The sequence below is a fragment of the Leucoraja erinacea genome, unplaced genomic scaffold (genome assembly GCF_028641065.1).
Source record: "Leucoraja erinacea ecotype New England unplaced genomic scaffold, Leri_hhj_1 Leri_73S, whole genome shotgun sequence".
NCBI lineage: Eukaryota > Metazoa > Chordata > Chondrichthyes > Rajiformes > Rajidae > Leucoraja > Leucoraja erinaceus.
In genome coordinates, this window is record NW_026576663.1 from 255,591 (window position 1) to 278,890 (window position 23,300).

At 44.2% G+C, this 23,300-nt stretch overlaps 1 protein-coding gene across 4 annotated transcripts in view; it reads right to left on the bottom strand.

The window, feature by feature from the left end:
* The window catches only part of pde10a (phosphodiesterase 10A), a 398,667-nt gene that overhangs the window by 175,937 nt on the left and 199,430 nt on the right, over window positions 1-23,300 (bottom strand). For all 4 annotated transcript variants that reach the window (XM_055631370.1, XM_055631369.1, XM_055631372.1 and 1 more), the window contains one exon: window positions 4,217-4,245. In XM_055631370.1, coding sequence (XP_055487345.1) covers window positions 4,217-4,245 — 29 coding nt within the window. The remainder of the gene's footprint in view (window positions 1-4,216; window positions 4,246-23,300) is intronic.

The window sequence follows — 23,300 nt, forward strand, 5'->3', positions numbered from 1 at the left end:
TCGAGGGGGGCAGGTTTAAAACGCGATTTTCCCTAGGCTGTTCAAATCGTGGTTTTTCAGCCTAGTTAACTATTAACGAAAAATCACTGGAAGATTCCCTTGCTTGAGCTATTATTAGTTTTAAGGGCTTTCTTTACTTGTTATAGTAGGTTAAAAATTAACCTCTAAACCCCCGACCGCCGACAACGAGCCAGATCTCATACAGGGGAAAACAGAAGGTAGGCTGTTTATTTTTACGTTAATAAGGGCTTCTTAAGATCCCTTTATACAAAGTTTAAAGTTGCGAGTAGCGAATTTTGGGCCCATTATATCCCGCAGTATTTTTCTGGGCATTTGAGGGCACAAATCTACCGCAATGTGAACATTCTAAACCAGCGTGTTCACAGGATCCCACTAGAAAGCTGTTTAAATTGACTCTAATTGACAGCAATTGAACACTAAATTCCTTCCATTTGGCCTATAAATTAATGTAAATGAGATTTAAAAATCATGTTTTATTGTGAATTATTTGTGAATATTATTTGGACACTTAGGCTATTTAAAAATGTTAATCATTTATTAAGAAATGGATAGATGTTTAGATCTAGTAATTGAAGTTTGTAATTAGCTACAATTAGGTAACTAACTAATTATATGCTTTAATTTCAGATCATCCAAGTAAGATTATTTTATGTTTGTTTCAGAATGCTTCAATCTATGAGAACTGAAAATGGCATTCAGTTCTCTTAATTTTTAAGAAAGTTATGGGCTTTTGACTGTCCACGATCACAGCTTTTTTGTTATATCCATAGAAAATCAATAGGGAACAAGATGCTAATTTCCGAGTATGAAAATGGCCATAACTTTTTAAATACTTGAGATATGAAAGTGAATTAGGTGTCAAATTAAACTTATTTTTATGCTTTATCTGATGGGATAAATTGCAGACAAAATCTCAAAATGTTGTAACATTGTTACTTGAGGGGGAACTTCTTTACTCAGAGAGTGGTGGCTGTGTGGAATGAGCTTCCAGTGAAGGTGGTGGAGGCAGGTTCGTTTTTATCATTTAAAAATAAATTAGACAGTTATATGGACGGGAAAGGAATGGAGGGTTATGGTCTGAGCGCAGGTATATGGGACTAGGGGAGAATACATGTTCGGCACGGACTAGAAGGGTCGAGATGGCCTGTTTCCGTGCTGTAATTGTTATATGGTTATATTAGCGAGTTCTAATGCAGGACTGAGGTCAGTGAGAGGTTGCAATTCAGCTTGAAAATTGATGAAACAAGTTCAGTGGACATTATAGACAGGAACATGGCAGGATCCAATGAAGGACTTGTAATCAATTGCATTTATGTTCATGCAAGAGGCCTGACGAGTAAGGCGGATGAACTTGGGGCATGAATAGCTACAAGCAACTGGGCCGTTGTAGCCATTACGGAAACATGGCTAAGAGGGGAAGAGAACTGACAGCTTAATATTCCAGTGTACATGTGCTGCAGGCAAGACAGAGGCATGAGTAAAGAAAAAGGAGTTTGCTTTATTAAAGTTGCTTTATTAACTAAGGAGAACATCATGGCAGTAGTTTGAGATGATATTACTGATGGTACATCCAGTAAGGCTATATGGGTGGCGCTGAGAAATAAAAAGGGGATGATCACCTTGTCAGGAGTTTACTTTTGATCTCCAGATAATCAACGGGTATTAGAAAAACATATGCCAGGAAATTGCAGGCTGCTGCTAGACCTATAGTGTTGTCATAAGAGGGGATTTAAACATTCCTGATATAGACTGGGACTAACATAGTGCCAAACCCTTGGGCAGGGTGGAATTTGTTAATAGTTAAGGAAGGTCTCCTCAGACAATATGCACATACCCTACATGGAAGAGAGCAAAAGTTTGATCTACTCTTAGGGAATTGGGAAGGGCGAGTGACTGATATGTAAGTGCACAAGCCTTTTGTATTAGCGACCATCGTTCTATTAAATTTAAAATAAGTTATTGAGTGATAGTGTGGAAACAGGTCCTTTGGCCAAACTTGCCCACACCAACCAATATGTCCCAGCTACACTAAAATCCCACCTGCCTAAGTTTGGTCCATATACCTCCAAATCTGTCCTATCCATGTACCTGTCTAACTGTTTCTTAAATGTTGGGATAGTCCCTGCCTCGTCCACCTCTGCCTCTGGCAGCTTGTTCCATACACCCACCACCCTTTGTGTGAAAAAGCTACCCCCCTCATATTCCTATTAAATCTTTTCCCCTTCACCATAAACCTTTGTCCTCTGGTCCTCGATTCACCTACTCTGGGGAAGAGACTCTGTGCATCTACCCAATTTATTCCTCTCATGATCTTATACACAATATGATTACCCCTCACCTGGAGTATTGTGTGCCGTTTTGGTCTCCTAATTTGAGGAAGGACATTCTTGCTATTGAGGGAGTGCAACGTAGTTCACCAGGTTAATTCCCGGGATGGAGGGACTGACATATGATGAAAGAATCGATTGCGTTTATATTCACTGGAACATCGAAGGATGAGAGGATATCTTATAGAAACATCTAAAATTCTTAAAGGATTGGACAGGCTAGATGCAGGAAAAATATTCCCGATGTTGGTGGGGTAACAGTGCAAGAATAAGGGGAAGGCCATTTATGATTGAGATAAGGAAAAACCTTTTCACCCAGAGAGCTGTGAATCTGTGGAATTCTCTGCCACAGAAGGTAGTGGAGGCAAATTCACTGGATATTTTCAAGAGAGAGTTAAATGTACCTTTAAGGGCTAACAGAATCAAAGGATATTGGGAGGTAATATAGGAGTATATCTATCTATATTACTAAAAGTAAGATCTTGACCACTTTTGACTGCGATGTGATTTCTGAGAGAACGCCGCTACTTACGGACGTCATTTTTGGCCACCTCGCTCAGGGTCCCCCTCCGCTGGACTGGACCGGTGGATTTTTCCCATCGATGAAAAATTAGAGAGATATTAATGTTCTAAAAAATCTCGCCATTCCCTCTGCTGGCGGCAGGGGGGAGGGACTATAAAACCTGGAAGTGTGGTGGCTCACCCAGAGGGGAACGTAAAGATGGCGCCATGTGCACTGTCTATGGTGAATGTGTTCGTTGGATGTTGTTGAAACCCCGTTTTTGCTTCAGCCTCTACATCACCAGCAGCCTCTACAGGTAGGTGTGTGTGTGTGTCTTGTCTGTGTCCCACAAGCCGCGAGTCCGTTAACTCCCAGCCCGCCAGTTGTAAGTCACTGAACTTCCACCACAATAATCCATACATAGTCCATCCTCTCCCCCTTCTCTCTCACAGTCTGTCAGAATTTCTGCCAGTTTCTCAGCTGCCAGCCTGCCAGGTACGAGTGACTGTACTGCCAGGCCTCAGTGACTGAGCTGCCAGCCTAAGTATTCGACACACTATGTCTATACTAGCCCTCTAGAAACCAGTAACTTCGGCCCACATCATCCATACTAGGGCAACAGAAAGCCCCCCCCCCCCCCCCCCCCCACTGGCGAGCAATATTGGAATTGGTGGAGAGGTGGAATGACCTCTCCACCGTTGGGTGACCAGCCGTCCCGCTAGCTGGGGCCCAACGGGTCCCACTTAGTCTAGTTATCTTTATATTTTATATTCTTGGTGTTTGTAATACGTAAAAACGGGAAGCCACTGGGGACACAGAAGCGTCTAGGCAGTCGGAGGGCCTCTCCGACCCAAAGAATCTGTCACTAAATTATTTTAAGAGGAGACCCAGAGGATTACACGAGAAGATTGCGCAGTAGGGTAAGTAGAAAATAATTAATCTGAGAAAGTAGATTCTGTGCCGGAGAACAAAGGAGGACCCGGGGGGGGGGGGGGAACGGGACCGGGACCGGGGACCGCCAAGAACAAAGGGGAACCATTAGGGACTAAATGGGATACTTTGTAACTTTGTCAGTGATCTATATGTGGCGACTCATTTGAGTACCTGGGTGTGCAAACAAGTCATTTCTCGTGATCATAAAGTATCTTTCATTCATTAAAATATACTACCAATCTATAAAACTAGGCATTTGGTAAGAAATGTCCACAGTAATTTTATCAGGTAAAACAGTATTTTTTTGCTAAATTTTCTGCAGTTCAGAGGAATACAAAACCTCAGCAAATGTTCTTCCTATTTTAATTTGCTCAGATACTCTAAAACGTGATGTGATCAAACAATTACAGGCTATATCAATACACACACTTACCCTTTTAGATTCCTTAGCCACACTGTCATCTGTGGGGAAACAGAAGAAATTATTAGGCAGCAAAAGGCATTTTTTTTAAATGGTGCAAATACTGCCGGCATTTGTTCCTGAAAAAAATTTATCAGACACTGCCAATATTTTGTTAATCATTCTTTTAGAAAGACGCCTGTTTAATATAATATACTCACTCAGAACGATAAATGAAGACTTAACAATTATTTCTTTAGATGCAGAAAAAGCATTTGATCAAATAGAGTGTCTATCTCTTTACAGTGTTGGAAAAATTCCAACTAGGAGAAAATTTTATCTCATGGATAAAGTTGTTATATAACAATCCGACTGCCAGAATATTGACTATTCAAATTCTGTCACCTAAATTTCAATTATCCAGGGGTAATAGACAAGGCTGTGCTCTTTCACCTATGCTATTTGCCCTAGCCATAGAACCCTTAGCAGAAAGTATGAGTACACATCCGGGCATTCACGGCTATAATACTAAACATACCAATAACAAGATTTAGTTATATGCAGACGATGTACTTTTATATATTACCAACTCTCAAGTCAGTATCCCAAATATACTAAACCTTATAGAACAATTTGGTTCCTTCTCAGGGTATAGAATAAACTGGAATAAAAGTGAAATTATGCCAATAAAGGCTCAGGACCCTTCACATCTCCAAAAATTTCCCTTTAGAATTGTCACTGAAAATTTTAAATACCTTGAAGTCTATGTGACTAGAAAATATACCTCTCTATTCCAAGCAAATTTTCCACCATTAATTACTAAATTTTACTTCGGAGTCACGTGAGTGACTACGTGAAGAGCCCGCCTCAGCCCGCATGAGCGGCAATAAAGACAGATAAGTATGGTTCCTACCACCACATAAAGGGGAAGGGTTGTACTAACAAGGGGTGGGTGAATCACACCTGGTTAGGAAGCTAGCACTTTGGTAGTTATATACAATATCTTGCCATCAATTTATCAAGCACCCCAAGGGGTCTACCCTCCCGCGATGGTGAATGTCGCACCATCATTGATAAACCACTTGAGTATTCACCAGGTATACCCATTCATGGGATTTGTAACTACTACCATGGGACCAAGATACTTTATGGTAGACATCAACCTTGAAGATGCATACTATTCAGTACCTTCTCATATAAGTTTCAGATACCGCAATTACCTGGATGGAGTAACCATGATGAGCATTGCGGCATTTAAGTCAAAGCCATCCTGTATCAACCAGCCCTGACACTTAAGAAACATCCGTCATGGCATGTCTATATATTAACGACACACTATCCTGTGATACAGCGTTAGCTGCATTAGATACTGACATTTAGCGGGCATTGCCATATATTCAGATATTACGTGACCATCCACAACTTTGTCATCTGGTATTCATTAAGACTATCAGTTATGGTAACATTAACCACCAATCAACTACGTGGCAAAGTATTGGGATAGTAGCAGCATTACCAGCTACTGAACATTGTACCTTTCCTACGAGCTGAGATACTAGTGTTCAAAACTATATCCATACCTGTGATATGGGGGCATATGGATTAATCTGGAGTGTTATCATGGAATTATCGGCAGGAAGGATTATGGTTGTACTCTTCACCTGTTTTGAGTAACATCTTATGTGTCTTGATGTGTTACTGAGCTTGTAATACTTAGTGCCTATGCAAATTGACTTAAACGTGTTATATATTAACTTAGTATTCTAGTGAAGCATTTGCTCAGTAACCCACCAAATTTGCATGTTCATTTATAAGTTAACAACATCACAGTGGTGGCATATACCAAACCACTTGGGCAGGGAACATCGATATTAGGTGACAATTTATTAACAATTGGTAACCGTATGTCATCAAACATATTTGACCATCAGTAACCTCACCTATCAGGTGAGCTAAATACTGTAAACATACATTTAAACCAAAAATATTTGCTGAAATTACTAAGCAATATGGACACCAGATACCGATTCCTTATATCCAATCAAATTACCACGTATTAACTTACGTCACATGAAACCAATTTCAAGGCAGTGGCTATGGAGACATTCCCACGTATTGAAGGGTGGGGGAAATCTAATCTCTAAATTCTCCTTTCCTTCTACCTCCTCAATAGGTACTATGGCTTCATCAGTCGGGTACTACGCAAATTACAGTGGACCAAGTCCACAGGCATGGTTCCCAGTGATCCTCGATATGGTCATTAAAATAATTGCAAAATTGGGAAGACCACTGCTGTGTTTGGGTCAGCAGCGCTATCAACCTGATGACAGCATTCCGTCGCATGTCCTAAGGAACATACCTGAGGAGCATCAAGAAAAGGGACACTGTTTTTCCAAAACAGGAATTACACATTCAACTACAACAAAACTGTACTGGAGCTCCTGGCAGGTCTTCACCACAATGAAAGAAATGTTCTGTCAGCCTACTCAACTTGGGTACCGCTCACTGGTGATCAGATACTGATCAGAGATCTACATCGACACAATAAGGAATACCGAGGGAGAGGAAAAAGCCTTATGGGTCAGCCACAATAAACCTCTTGGTCGGGTGACGAGCTAAACTATCTCTAGTTACCAAACAACATTTGTCTAAAAAAACACAGATTATTCTTCAGCTCATTAAAGAGCTCGGGTGAAAAAAGCAAATATAGTGTGTGACAACAAAATAACATCATTTGTGCCACGTGATTAACTACACTACAGTCCACGATGTTCATTCGGGAAAGATCGGGAGACGGACAATTCACTCGCACAAATGACAGAATTGCCGAGTACCGTGGGAACTCTTTACTCTACCCCCGTTATATCGTGTGATATCGTGCTGGACCACGACCACTCCACTCTGGCTACATCTTGCGTCAAGTCGCCCCGTGAAAACTAGCCATTAGTGCAAGGTAAAGCCAGCAAAGTCCAAAGTCTGAAGAAGGGTTTTGGCCCGAAACGTTACCTATTTTCTTCGCTCCATAGATGCTGCTGCACCCGCTGAGTTTCTCCAGCATTTTTGTGTACCTTCGAAAGTCCAAACAAAGATAGTTAAAAAGTCCCCGATAAGGTAGATATTGGTTCAAGACTGCTCTCTGGTTACGGTAGAATGGTTTAGTTGCCTGATAACAGCTGGGAAGAAACTGTCCTTGAATCTGGCGATGTACGTTTTCACACTTCTATACCTTTTGCCTGATAGAAGAGGGGAGAAGAGGGAGTGGCTTGAAGTCTGCACTTCATGGACATCACCAGTTGCTGGGTGTCTTACCATATAACCATATAACCATATAACAATTACAGCACGGAAACAGGCCATCTCGACCCTTCTAGTCCGTGCCGAACACATAATCTCCCCTAGTCCCATATACCTGCGCTCAGACCATAACCCTCCATTCCCTTCCCATCCATATAACTATCCAATTTATTTTTAAATGATAAAAACGAACCTGCCTCCACCACCTTCACTGGAAGCTCATTCCACACAGCTACCACTCTCTGAGTAAAGAAGTTCCCCCTCATGTTACCCCTAAACTTCAGTCCCTTAATTCTCATGTCATGTCCCCTTGTTTGAATCTTCCCTACTCTCAGTGGGAAAAGCTTTTCCACGTCAACTCTGTCTATCCCACTCATCATTTTAAAAACCTCTATCAAGTCCCCCCTTAACCTTCTGCGCTCCAAAGAATAAAGCCCTAACTTGTTCAACCTTTCTCTGTAACTTAGTTGCTGAAACCCAGGCAACATTCTAGTAAATCTCCTCTGTAAATCTTCTCTGGTGATGCTCTGCCAGGCCTGTATTGCAGCCATCTTTAGCTTATGCTTGTTTTGGTGGGTAGTCCCCTTCAGTTTACTCCTCAGCATATAAAAGGCATGTTCATTTGGGTTCAGATCGGGTGATTGACTTGGCCGTTGAAGAATTGACCATTTTTTAGCTTTGAAAAACTCCTTTGTTGCTTTAGCAGTATGTTTGGAATCATTGTCTTGCTGTAGAATGAACCGCCAGCCAATGAGTTTTGAGGCATATATTTGAACTTAAGCAGATATGATGTGTCCATACACTTCAGAATTCATTATGCTACTACCATCAGCAGTTGTATCTTCAATGAAGATAAGTGAATCAGCACCTTCAGCAGCCATACATGCCCAGGACATAACACCCCACCACCGTGTTTCACGGATGAGGTGGTATGCTTTGGATCTTGGGCAGTTCCTTCTCTCCTCCATACTTTGCTCTTGCCATCACGCTAATATAAGTTAATCTTCATCTCATCTGTCCACAAGACCTTTTACCAGAACTGCGGTTGCTCTTTTAAGTAAGACCTCAAAAACTGTAAGCTGGCCATCCTATTTTTGTGGCTAACCGGTGGTTTGCATCTTGCAGCACAGCCTCTGTATTTCTGTTCATGAATACTTCTGCAGACAGTGGTCATTGACAAATCCACACCTGACTTCTCAAAAGTGTTTCTGATCTGTCGGACAGGTGTTTGGGGATTTTTCTTTATTATAGAGAGAATTCTTCTGTCATCCGCTGTGGAGGTCTTCCTTGGCCTGCCAGTCCCTGTGCGATTAGTAAGCTCACCAGTGCTCCCTTTCTTCTTAATGATGTTGCAAATAGTTGATTTTGGTAAGCCTAAGGTCTGGCTGATGTCTCTAACAGTTTTATTCTTGTTTCTCAGTATCACAATGGCTTCTTTGACTTTCATTGGCACAACTTTGGTCCTCATGTTGATAAACAGCAATACAAGTTTCCAAAGGTGATGGAAAGACTGGAGGGAAGACTAGGTGCTGAGAGCTCCCTTATACCTGCAGGAGGCATTTAAACACACCTGAGCAATTGTAAACGCCAGGGAAGCCATGTGTCCCGAACATTATGATACCCTGAAATGGGGGGACTATGTACAAACACCACAGTAATTTCTACATGTTGAAACCAAAATGTATAAAAATGGCCAAATTGTGAAGTACAGAGGCAAATAAATAAATGATGGGTCTTTATCCCAAACCTTATGGAGGGCACTGTATAGCAACACCATCAGTACCGTCCAAAGAAACATCGGGGGGGGCCTCCACTGTGTCCGGAAACGTGACTGACGGGCGGGCTTGCAAGTAAAGGGCCTGTCCCACTTGGGCGTCATTTGCGTGACAATATTTACTCGTCACAACGCACGACGTGCGCATGGCGCGTGGTGAGGCGTGGTGGCGTAGGCAGTGACGCGCGTGGCGCCCCAGGATTTTGAGAGTCTCAAAATCCTCGCGCTCCACCTGCGTGATGCGCAAATGATGCCCAAGTGGGACAGGCCCTTTAGACTAAATCACATAGGACTACCATATAACCATATAACAATTACAGCACGGAAACAGGCCATCTCGGCCCTACAAGTCCATGCCGAACACATTTATTTTCCCCTTAGTCCCACCTGCCTGCACTCATACCATAACCCTCCATTCCCTTCTCATCCATATGCCTATCCAATTTATTTTTAAATGATACCAATGAACCTGCCTCCACCACTTCCACTGGAAGTTCATTCCACACCGCCACCACTCTCTGCGTAAAGAAGTTCTCCCTCATGTTACCCCTAAACTTCTGTCCCTTAATTCTGAAGTCATGTCCTCTTGTTTGAATCTTCCCTATTCTCAAAGGGAAAAGCTTGTCCACATCAACTCTGTCTATCCCTCTCATCATTTTAAAGAACTCTATCAAGTCCCCTCCTTAACCTTCTGCGCTCCAGAGAATAAAGACCTAACTTATTCAACCTATCTCTGTAACTTAGTTGCTGAAACGCAGGCAACATTCTAGTAAATCTCCTCTATACTCTCTCTTATTGTAATTGTCCCGCGGCCATTAAAGCCGCGTCGAGTGATGCAAGGCCGCGCTCCGGGTCTTGGTGTTGGAGCCCCCGGCGAGCACTAGCAAGTCCCGCGGCCATTTAAAGCCGCGCCGGGCGATGTAAGGCCCAGCTCCAGGTACTTTTCAACCCCACAACTTGGGCGGGAGAAGTCGCCTTTGCGGAAGCCCCAAAAAGCGGTCTCCCACCAGGGACCCGCGAGCTCCCAGTGTCACGGTCCACCGACCTGCGGTTGGAGCCTCCGAATCTCCGGGGTCGGGCCGCAGCAGCGCGCCACCACAGCTCCTCCCGCTCCGAACTCGGCCAGCTCCGCGATGGTAAGTAAGTCCGCAGGCTCCGCTACCTAGGTCGTTCCGGTTGGAGGCCACCCACGGTGCTAGGCCCCAAGGACAACTGGGACCAGACAAAGAAAAGGTCGGGTTCTCCGTACAGGGAAAGGATTTCATTCATAACTACATTCAAAACGAGACAAAAAATAAAAAAAGACAGACGGACTGCAGAGGCCACTGCGACGTGAGTCGTGCCGCCCACCCTTGGTAGAGCTTGGACACCGTCACTTCCTACAAGGTGAACTGGGGCGCAGCTCCAGCAACAGCGTAGCATCACTCCCAGACAAACTCAATGCATTCTATGCACACTTTGATTGGGAGAATATTGATATGCCTTCCCTCATATTGGTATTACAATTATCACAGAGGCCAATGTCAGAAGATCCTCGAAAAGTGTCCGGACCTGATAGTATATCTTGTCAGGTTCTTAACTGGCTGGAGGTTTTGCGGACATTTTCAACCTCTTATTTCTGAGGTCTGAGGCTCCTATCTGGTTTAAAAGGACATTCATAATAGTGGTGCCCAAGAAGAGTAAGGTGACATGCCTCAATGACTATCGACCGGTAGCATTAACATCCATGGCGATGAAGTGCTTTGAGCGGTTGGTTATGGCGCATATCAACTCCTACCTCAACAAGAACTTGGAACCCCTACCACCTATCATACATCAGGGGCAATGGACCTGAAACTTCTCGAAAGCTCGTCGGAGATGAAATACCGGAAAAGAGTAGCTGGAGAAATCGGGCGTGGGGAGCACGGGCCGGTAGAGGGGTGAACCGGGGTTATAAATCAAGTTTATTAGCAATAGAGAGTAAACATCTACTTTTCTAGGTTTGTGCAGGTCCCCTTCTACAGCTGCACACCTCCTTCTCTTTATGCCCAGTCCGATGCACCAGTAGCGAACTCAGCCAGTCGGTGTGGCCCTTTAGAGAACAAATTTATACCAACTGAAGCAATAGGCCGCCATAGCACATCTTCGAGACAATAGTATTGCAACAGGTGTCAATAGGCCTCCAATAACAGGGGCCCACAGCCTTTTCTGCCTTCCCTTGTTACCAGCAGCAGTGCAGTGCTGCTGGAGCTCACTGGAGCGCCGCTGCGGCACCTCTGTAAAAAAAAACCTAGCGGGTGTGTGGTCGGGGTAACCTGGTTGAAAGAGTGGGAATGGGAAGACCCATCACTACTGAGGTTCCCTTGTTGGCGGGGAAGAGCCTAGGACCCAGCAGAGCGGTGGCCCCAGGGAGTCAGTGAGAGTCGGCAGCCGCTGCAGTTTTAGTGGTCCGGGCCTGGTTTTGGCTGGGAAGGCGGAGGTGGTCGGGCAGGTGGCGCTGCGGTCCAGCTGTGGAGCTCCGGGCCTGCGTGCGGGTGGGCGGTCGAGTTGAGGAGTGTCAGTGGTGGGACCGGTCTGGAGGCGGGCAAGCTTGTATCCAGGTAGGCGAGGAAGCATTTGTTGAGGATGTGGATCTGGCATCGAATGAAGTAGAGTTCTGGTCCATTGCATGAGTGAGTGAGCGAGTGAGCGAGTAGGTGCACGTGTGTGAAGGCCCAGAGCTGTGCAGGAATCAGGGCGAGTTGCTGCCGGGCCAGCAATTCTGTAAAAATAAATGATTACCGTCTTTTTGTTTACTTGCTTGATAATTATATTTCCTAATAATTAGTGAGTGCAACTGTGAAATATTTTGTCATATTATTAAATTAAGTATTATATGTTTTACTGTACCAGTTATACATTGGGATGTAGTGATAGGCTATAATCTTGTTTGACCCTCTTGGGAGACCAGCTCCCCCCCCCCCCCCCCCCCCAAGCTAAACCTGAAATGACGACCCTGCATGGATGTGGTCGGCGAGGTTGGTGATATTTTCTGAATTATCGGGGATACAAGTACAACATTCCCGTCCGATCAAAGCACAAGTGGCCCCTTTCTCAGACAGGATGAAATCCAGAGACATACGGTTCTGCAGGGCGACAGCGCAAATGTCCATTACCTCCGCTTATAATTCGGCAAAGGCATTCTCTCGATAACATTGGTCTTTGCCAAGCCTCAAAGTCCCCTGCTGGCAGTCCTGGGAGCCAGGGGTAAACCCGCAGGCCACATATCCAGTAGGTTCCATTAACAGGGAATGGGGGATCTGCCATGGTGTATAACACACAGGTATTGTTACCCAAGAAAGGGCCAGACCCCTCAAAGTTACAATGACCGGTACTGCTACTGGACTCTTCAGCCCTGGTTAAGACGGAGTGGGGCCTCCTTTCCTCCCTGTTCTGGGAGAATGGCCAGATATACCACCCATTAAAATAGTGACATTGGCAGTACCTGGCCGCACTACTTCTGGTCGCATTAGAAAAGGACCACGCGGACAACTGTTCGGTTTTGTTTAAAAGGACTGCCCACAGTGGGATCACCCCACTGTGATATGGGATGTGGATACACATTTAGCCTTTGGGCGAATATAGAGCTGAGTGCAAGGAACGAGTTTCAAACGAGATACGTTAATAAAGGCTGAGATACCCACATTTCTTCCAAACATTGCAAGCAGGCAAGCGAAGCAGACCACAGTATACAAACTTAATAATTCACCCATGACCTTTCCGACATCCACACCATTGGAGACAATAGTGATAGACCTGATATCCGTCATAAAGTACTTGGGTCTGCGTGTCTCACTGGTATTCGGTGCCGGACTGTTCATTCATCTGGAAATGGAGGCATCGTACCGAGCGGATGGTAATGTCCTGATAAGGGTCACACTCCTTCATGAGCACGCAGACCTCCAGCATATCATGTCACTCGTCGCCATGTACTGGGGAAAACACACCCACATTCTCTTGGTTAGCCTGCGGGTGTATAAGCACAACACCCCCTCTTCCCTCGGCACCGCTACCCATCACATATTACCAGGTCTGCCCTCTACAAGGTGATCCTCCGTGGCTCAAGGGTCAAGATTTCACGGCTTGCTGCAGGGCTCCCGGCCACCCCTGGAGGGTGCACGTCGGAGCCAAGAAACGGCCGGTTGAGTAATTCCTTACCTGCGGAATCCACCGGCAGCCAATAAATATAACGGCCTCAAGGTGCTGCTGCTCTGTACTTTCGGCCTCAGTTGTCTGGAGTGAGCAGCCTGTATATTCAACATGAGCGGGCGGGCTTTGTGTGACAATATCCATGTAATTTCTGCATACGAGCTGTACTAATTCTCGCACATGCTCAGGTTAGCGCATATAATCATGTAAATCAGTCAGTGACCTTTAACTTGAAAATAAATCATTCTTACTTTTGATCCCAACACGCGTGTGTGTGGAGTCATCTTTCTCCATTTAATATGTGCTAGTTTTACCTATATCGTAAGCAGACACTTATCAAAACATGGTGGCAGTGGTGAAAGTGAAGATTTGTGGATCAAATGGATGCTATGATGATTAGCAAAAATGCTTTGAAAAGCTTTCAGGAATCAGTGTTTCAACGCTCAGCTTCCGGACTAGATGCATGCATGAATGGAACGGTATGCAGGTCAGTGCACATGCAGGGCGAAGACGCAGTGTGTAAATCAGTGCTGTGGGTGTCAAGGGTTGAAACAACGTGATGTGGGACACTGTTTAAAGATAGCACACGCTGTATGGAAACATGAAAAAAAAATGTTTTAACGGTTGAAGATATTAGAGAATATTACTCAAATTACGCAGTCGCGCATTGTGCTTATAGCTAAATGATATTGAAGCTATTAAGAGCGAGGGGATACGCTGATAATTTAAAATGGTGCAGGCCAGCCCATCTTTCCACGTGGCTCCACCACCCAATCTGACGCTCAAAAGGAACCGTGTGGCAGAGTGGAAAATGTTTAAACAAATGTACGAACATTTTGCAGCGATAACAGAACTGGATAAGAAGGAGAAACAGTATCAAAAAGCAATATTCCTGCATACTGTTGGACCGGAAGGACTGCGAATATTCAATACCCTGAGGTTCGAAAGAGCAGCAGATGAGACGGATGTGAAAGTCATCATCGACAAAATGTCTACCATCATCATAGGAGAGACAAATTAAACGTATGAAAGATTCATTTTCAATAAATTGTACCGCCGCCTGAATGACACCCCATCCCGCGCATTCAGGACTTCTCTGCCAAACTGGCTGGGTTATTTTTATACAAATAAAAAGCAACGGAACACACAAAACACATTTTAACATAAACATCCACCACAGTGACTGCTCCATGTTCCTCACTGTGATAGAAGGCAAAAAAAAGTTTAAATCTTTTCCCTTTTCTCCCCTGCAGTCGGGGTCCTCGAGCCCTCTGTTGACGGGACGATCTTGACTCCCGTAGCCGGCGGCGTTTGGGCCCTATGCATCCGGGCGATCGAACCCCGTGTCGGGGCTGGTCAAACCCCCCCCACATGAAACAAACCGGAGAACATTTACACAAACTTTTAAGACACACTAAAAGATTTTAAAAGACAAAAAAAACTGTTGGCAGGCTGCCAATCGTGTGGCGCCCCTGGTAATTATTGTGCAGATGCAGAAATCAGAGACAAGCTGAACAGAAATGATGCACATGGTAAGAAAAAAAGTGTAATTTTAGCAGATGCATAAACATTAATTCAACACATATTCCAAATTAGATTATGAAATTATAGTGCATTAATTTTTACATATGATAATCTGATAGCCCAGGGCTTTCCTTATTAAAAATCTTTTATCCACGTGCACATATTTGTCCCACTGTTCCAAATCAGCTATTGCATTATAAACATATTAACTCATGAGTACACATTAACTCCAAAGATGTACAACAGGACAGTGGGGTACCGCAAGGCTCGGTGCTGGGACCGCAACTATTTACAATATATATTAATGATTTAGACGAAGGGATTACAAGTAACATTAGCAAATTTGCAGATGACACAACGCTGGGTGGCAGTGTGAACTGTGAGGAGGATGCTATGAGAATGCAGGGTGACTTGGACAGGTTGGATGAGTGGGCAAATGCATGGCAGATGCAGTTTGATGTGGATAAATGTGAGGTTATCCACTTTGGTAGCAAAAATAGGAAGGAAAATTATTATCTAAATGGTGTCGTTGGGAAAAGTGGAAGTACAACGGGATCTGGGGGTCCTTGTTCATCAGTCAATGAAAGTAAGCATGCAGGTACAGCAGGCAGTGCAAAAAGCAAATGGCATGTTGGCCTTCATAAGAGGAGTTGAGTATAGGAGCAAACAGGTCCTTCTGCAGTTGTACATGGCCCTAGTGAGACCACACCTGGAGTATTGTGTGCAGTTTTGGTCATCCAAATTTGAGGAAGGACATTCTTGCTATTGAGGGAATGCAGCGTAGGTTCACAAGGTTAATTTCCAGGATGGCGAGACTATCATATGCTGAGAGAATGGAGCGGTTGGGCTTGTATATTCTGGAATTTAGAAGGATGAGAGGCTATCTTATTAAAACATATAAGATTATTAAGGGTTTGGACACGCTAGAGGCAGGAAACATGTTCCCGATGTTGGGGGAGTCAAGAACCAGGGGCCACAGCTTAGGAATAAGGGGTAAGTCGTTCAGAACGGAGATGAAGAAACACATTTTCACAATGAGAGTTGTGAATGTGGAATTCTCTACCTCAGAGGGCGGTGGAGGCTGGTTCTCTGGAAACTTTCAAGAGAGAGCTGGATAGGGCTCTTGAAGATAGTGGAGTCAGGGAATATGGGGAGAAGGCAGGAACGGGGTACTGATTATGGATGATCAGCCATGATCACATTGAATGTGATCTGGTGCTGGCTTGAAGGGGCGTATGGCCTACTCCTGCACCTATTGTCTATTGTCTAATTCACTCATTATAGACAAAGAACATACTCGGACTTCCAATTACTTTTGGATAAATCAATCAAGATAAAATGTTTCCAAGTAAACAATCTCTTCGTCACAATCCCCCTCACCTCCCCCCAGACCACATTTTACAAATTACATATGGATTGTTTTTGGAAAATTAAAATATTTTAGAAATGAAACCATGAGAATTGCAAGTTTTTACAGTAAAACACAATATCCGAGTTATTACAGAATTTTACAAAATTGAGCAAGACCTCAATTTTTGGCTAAGTATGGTAGAATTTTGGACTGTCAAATAAATCTCACAAGAAACCGGATTGTGAATGTCTGAATTATTTTCATGTCCTTTAGCAAGCAGAGAAAGGAGATGGTGAAAATATCATCAGCTAGTTTTGATTTGGCAATAATACATGCTTTTGTCATCCATCATCACTGAGGAGATGGGCTGCATTAGATTTGCTCGATTAACATTGAGTTATTAATAAATTTGTCAGTTTTAACATTTGAAAAGGATTGATTATAAATAAAAAGGAAAATGTAATACCAGCTGGACCGAAAATTAGGTGGTGAAGGAGGTGGTGGTGAAGGAGGTGGTGATGGTCGCTTTAAAAATACTAAGCTTAAAATAATCAATGTTCATAGAGTGCAAGTAACACAAATTCTGTCACTGTCACTGACCCGTGCAATACTGCCACTGACCTCAAATTGTAACAATTTTCTCTCTTTCGTTTCTGCTTAACCCGCCTGGAACTTCTTGCATTTTCTGTTTTTATTTCTGACGAATTACACTTACTTTGCATTCTATAAGCACGTCTTCCATGTGGCTTTGCATGTGTCTACATATTCATGTGATTTTCTCGCTGTAGCTGCAGCCAACCTGATTTCTGTCTGCTTCCTTGGAATGGAGGACGCTCTTGTCTGCAGACTCTAGACATACATGTCCTGTTTGTTGGCATTATCTTGCATTAAGCAGCAGCAGCAGCAGCATTCTGGGCTAACTGGCTAGTAGGCCATCAGATGACCTGTTGAAACTGCAAAAATTGCAGTAATCTTGAGAGAAGAATTAATACTCTGCAGATTAACTAACTCCTCGAGCAGGGTATCATCTGGACTACTAATCTGTTGGAGTCTTGGCAGCCTTAAATCTCAGCTTGGTTAACGGTAAGGCAACATTTTTAACAGTGTTCTTTCTCAGTGCCAACTGCAACTTTCAAATGTTTGGTGACATTCGCTTTAATGGAAGTTACTTTCTCTGCCACAGGATATTGATTTATTCCTACGTCCATGTGCGTTGACAAATAGTTGCCATCTTTCCCATGCTGGAAAATATGTGTTGGGGAAATTTTGGGGAAAAAAAACTTTAAGAGCACGAGCAGCTTTTTTTCATGTACGGAGCTATATCATCCACAAACAGAAGAACATTCTCGTGTTTTATACCTCTGGCCAAAGTACGGCAAGTGAAGATGTAAACAACTGAGCAATAGTTGAGCTGTTTGACTTCTCCAATACTTCTGATGTCAACAAATACTCCTTTGATGATTGACCTGCCCAGTGTACCGATGACCACATTGGCAACATATCTCCCCACAGCATCGGTTGTCTCGTTTATTGAGATCTATATTTTGTTGCATGCAATGTCATCTCTAATTTTCTGCATAACAATGTTGAAATTGCTGTCAACATAATTTTTCCGTAATGATGACTCACTTGGTGTATTTGTCCCTTCCTCTGTGTATTTCTCTTAAAAACCCTCTGAGAGATTTGTTTTCATTTCCACAGTGGAATGCCCGCATCAATGAATGCCTTGCGCAGATCACTCGAAAACTCAGATTTGTGACTGGAGCCAGCAGTAAATGTAATGAGGAGACAGGCTTGGGTATTTCGCTTGGGTAGTCTACACCCCAGCTGTATCAACATTGACTTGTCTAATTTTAGATAGCCCATGTCTTCTCCCTCCTCCCCTTCCCTTCCCAGCTCTCCTTCTAGTCCTACTGTCTCCGCCTCTTCCTTTCTTTTTCCCCCCCCCCCCCCCCCTATCAGTCTAAAGAAGGGTCTCAACCTGAAACGTCGCCTATTCCTTCTATCAATAGATGCTGCCTCACCCGCATTTTTTATCTACCTTCGATTTTTCCAGCATCTGCAGTTCGTTCTTAAATAGATCTTAAACATTATCATAGAAAACGTCATTGTAATCACGGTACAACTCGAGAAAATAGCACTACCTTTTAGCAAAATGGCAAAAAAAGGCTGATTTAGGCACTCGATCGTGAAAAAGGCATTATCTTGGTGAAATTAAAAAAAGGCATGAAAAAGCACATGGCATCTATGGCAAAATCCTGGCTCTAATAATGACGATAGTCAAAAGGGTCCTGTCATAATCATCAGGATGTGATCACACAAAGAAGGTTGGGAGATAAGTGAGAGGTTTGAAGTGAGAGCTCCGATTCAGTAGACGACAAAAAATGTGGAGAAACTCAGCGGGTGAGGCAGAATCTATGGAGAAGGAATAGGTGACGTTTTGGGTCGAGACCCTTCTTCCCATTCAGTAGTTGTTAGTTTCACTAATGGCAACTCCGGTAGCAAATAAAAGGGAGGCACTCTCCAGTGGAACTGCCATTTTGAAGAAACTACTTTGAGAAGAGCTGCTTTGATGTTAAGGTACTGCTGGCAGGTTGAAGTCTGGGCTGTGGTAAACACAAAACTCTGTAAACAGAGCAAGTCACAACAAGGCAAGGGCAAAATAGGGGTTTCTTCCTTTTCCCCCCCCTAAGTCTGCTAGTTGTTAAAGGGTTAATACTGTCAGTTAATAGTGTGGTGTACTCCTCTTATCAAATGTGGGACATTAGGAGCAGTTTAAGTTGTGGGGATCCAATTCAGATTCAGATTCAATTTTATTGTCATTGCACTTTTCAGTGCAACGAAATGGTTTAGCCTGCAGTCAATCATTACATAGAATAAATAACAAAACACACACTCAACACAGTTTAACATCCACCACAGTGAGTCCACCAGGCACCTCCTCACTGTGATGGAAGGCAAAAAGTCCCAAAGTCCTTGTCTCTTCCCTCCTTGCTCTCCCTCTGCGCTGTGGTGATCCAGGCCTCCGATGTTGTGACCCCACCGGGTGATGGTAAGTAAATCCCGCAGCTGAATCCGAGCTCCGCAAACGGGCCGGTTCAAACTCCGCGGCCCGGGGCGGTTGAAGCTGTCGAAGTTGCCGCCCTCCAGTCCAGCAGACAAAGCTGTTGTTGCAGGAGCTCTGGAAAAACAGGTCATCAACCCGTGATCTACGAGCTCTCGACGATGTCGTCGACTGGCCCGCGGCCGAGCCTCCGAGCCTCCGAAGTCGGGTCAGAAGTCAGGTCGCAACGCCGCCACAGTTCCGATCGGCTAGCCTCGCGTTGGTAAGTCCTGGCTCTGCCTCCGGAGCCTCTAACTGGTCTCTGTTGAAGGTCGCCAGCTCCGCGATAGGCCTCAGCGCAGACGGAGACGGGGGAAATGGCAAGAAAGGTCGCATCCCCCCCGAAGGAAGTCAAAAAAACAGGTTTCTCCCACCCCTCCCCCCCCACACATACACAACTAAAATAAACCTAAATAAACTGTAACAACGGGACAAAAGAAAACAAAAAAAAAAAAAGACAAACGGACTGCAGACAAGCCGCAGCTGCAAGGCAGCACTGCCACTTCAGGAATAATGCAGTGGCCAGATTTGCTGGTGGTACATTGGAGGTTTAAACAAGATTTGCAGTGGAGTAGGACCCAAAGCAATACTGTGTTGTTGGGATTGAAGCAAATATAAATGTTAAAGGGAGCAAGTTCAGTATACAGGACAGGCAAGGGAAAGACAGGAAGCAAGGAATGTCTGATAGACTAAACTACAAATATTGTATGTAAGAACTTGACAGAAAGGTGTGGACTATTACATGGGACTGGGATATAATGGCAACAACAGTAACACAGTTGAGGGAGGGGTGGGACTGGCAAATCAATATTCCAGAGTACAGTTACAATAGATATGATAGAAGTGGGGGTAAGAATGGAAGGAAGTAGCATTTTGGATTAGGGAGAACATCACGCTAGTATTTAGGAAGGACATTCTTCTGGATCATCCAGTGAGGATGTATGGGTGGAACTCAGAAATAAGAAGGGGATGGTTACATTGATGGGATTGTATTTTATACCCTTCCCACCATCTCTAACTAGGCAACAGAAATTACAGGTGTAGATATGTAGGGAGATGGGATGTAAGAAAAGGTGATTTCAATTTCCTTTATATCGGCTGGCACTGCCACAATGCTAAGGGCTTGGATGGGGTGGAATTTGTTAAATATGTTTCAGAAACCTTTGTCAAACAATCTGCAGATGGCCCTGCTAGAGATGGGCAACGCTGGACCTATTAGAAAATGAGACAAGGCAAGTGACTGAAATATCTGTGGGGGAGCACTTTGGAATCACTGACCATCAGCTTATTAGTTTTTTTTAAAATAATTTGCAAATTATAGGACTGAACCACAAATTAAAGACCTAAATTGATGACAGGCGACATGGGCTACAAATCCAAAGTCGTAGGTGCTCTCTGACAACAAAACACCTCTACCAGGTGACCTTAATGCATTTTATGCTGGTTTTGATCAAGCAAATAAAATTCCACCAAGGGGCATCTCTATATTCCCCACTGGCTCTGTCTCACACAGCTGAGTGGTAGAAGGGTAAACTCTCAGCAAATGGATAGCCTGAAATCATGCATCAATCAACTGGCCACAGACTTGGCTGTTATCTTCAATAGTCCACCGTCCCTATCTGCTTCAGGAAAACCTACATTAATCCAGACACAAAGAAAAGTAAAGTGACCTGTCTCAATAAATCCAGTAAATCTAACAACAATGAAGTGCTCTGAAAGTCTGGATATGGCCCAAATCTGCACCAGTCTTATGGCCAATCTAGAACACTATCAATTTACATACAGGAAAAAAATAGGTCTATGTAGGACATCATCTTCCTTGCACTACATTCAGCTTTGGATCACCATGTTTTTGTTTTAACATGTGACCAATCACTTTGCCAGTACGAACACTACCTATGTTACTCATTGAATGCAGCTCTGCCTTCAATATCATAGACTTCTAGACCTTGTGTACGGGAGACCCGACCTTTTCCCTGTCGGGTCTCCGTTGTATTTGGGGCCTAGCACCGTGGAGCAGCCTCCAGCCTGAATGGCCTGAGGGCTCCAGTCCCGGAGCCTGCGGAGCTGCGGACTTACCATCGCTGGCCGGCATCGGAACGTGGGGACTCGCTGCTGCGGCCCGACCACGTAGCTCAGAGGCTCCAGCTGCAGCCGCAGGTCCGGTGGACTGGGACATCGGGAGCTCACGGGTCCGGGTGAGAGACCGCTTTCCGGAGCTCCCGCAACGCAACTTCTCTAGCCCGTGTCGCGGGGTTGGAACGACCGTACATCGCCCCGCGCGGCTTCATGGCCGTGGGACATTCCAGCGCCCGCTGGGGTCTCCAACTTTGTGACATTTAGACCGGGAGCGGGGCGTACATCGCCTGGCGCGGCCTAAAATGGCCGTGGGACTTATCATCGCCCGCCTGGGGCTTCGACATCGGAAGAGAAATGGAGAACAGGGAGAGAAAAGACTTTGCCTTCCATCACAGTGGGTTCACTGTGATGGATGTTTCTGTAAATTGAATTGTGTGTATGTCTGTAGGAAATTGTCTTTGTTTGTATGGCTGTGGAAACGGAGTTTCGTTTGAGCCTCACTGAGGTTCAAATGACATGTAATAAATATTGTATATTGTATCTGTAACAAGGCTGTGGACTTCCTGACTGGCAGACCTCAGTTGGAATTGAACATTACATTTTCTCCATCCAGACCCTGAGCACTGGTGCTCAGTTCCCTGCTCTATAACCTCTGTACCCCCATGAATGTGTGGCTAAGTACAACACCAAATTGGTCTTTAAGTTTGCAGACGATACAACAGTTGTCAGCTGAGTCAACAACATCGATAAATCACACACAGTATAGGGAAAGAGATGTAGAACCGTGTGTCATGTTGTCAGAACAACAACCTATCTCTTTTTGTCAGCAAGGCAAAGAGTTAGTCAGCAGGAGAAAGACTAAGGATAGTCATCAGTTTCAAGTTCTTGGGCATATATATCATCAGTAACCTAACCTGGTCCATATAACCATTACAGCATGGAAACAGGCCATCTCGACCCTTCTAGTCCGTACCGAACACGTGTTCTCCCCTAGTCCCATATACCTGCGCTCAGAACATAACCTTCCATTCCTTTCCCGTCCATATAACTATCCAATTTATATTTAAATGATAAAAAGGAACCTGCCTCCACCACCTTCACTGGAAGCTCATTCCACACAGCCACCAATCTATAACCATAACAGCACGGAAACAGGCCATCTCGGCCCTACAAGTCCGTGCCGAACAACTTTTTTTTCCCTTAGTCCCACCTGCGTGCACTCATACCATAACCCTCCATTCCCTTCTTATCCATATGCCTATCCAATTTATTTTTAAATGATACCAACGAACCTGCCGACACCACTTCCACTGGAAGCTCATTCCACACCGCTACCACTCTCTGAGTAAAGAAGTTCCCCCTCATATTACCCCTAAACTTCTGTCCCTTAATTCTGAAGTCATGTCCTCTTGTTTGAATCTTCCCTATTCTCAAAGGGAAAAGCTTGTCCACATCAACTCTGTCTATCCCTCTCATCATTTTAAAGACCTCTATCAAGTCCCCCCCTTAACCTTCTGCGCTCCAGAGAATAAAGACCTAACTTATTCAACCTATATAACTTATAGAAACTTACAAAATTCTTAAAGGGTTGGACAGGCTAGATGCAGGAAAACTGTTCCCGATGTTGGGGAAGTCCAGAACAAGGGGTCACAGTTTAAAGATAAGGGTGAAATCTTTTAGGACCGAGATGAGAAAATTCTTAAGGGGTTGGACAGGATATTGAACAATTTATTTTCTTCGGTATTCACCAAGGAGAAGGATATTGAATTATGTGAGGTAAGGGAAACTAGTAGAGTAGCTATGGATACTATGAGGTTCAAAGTAA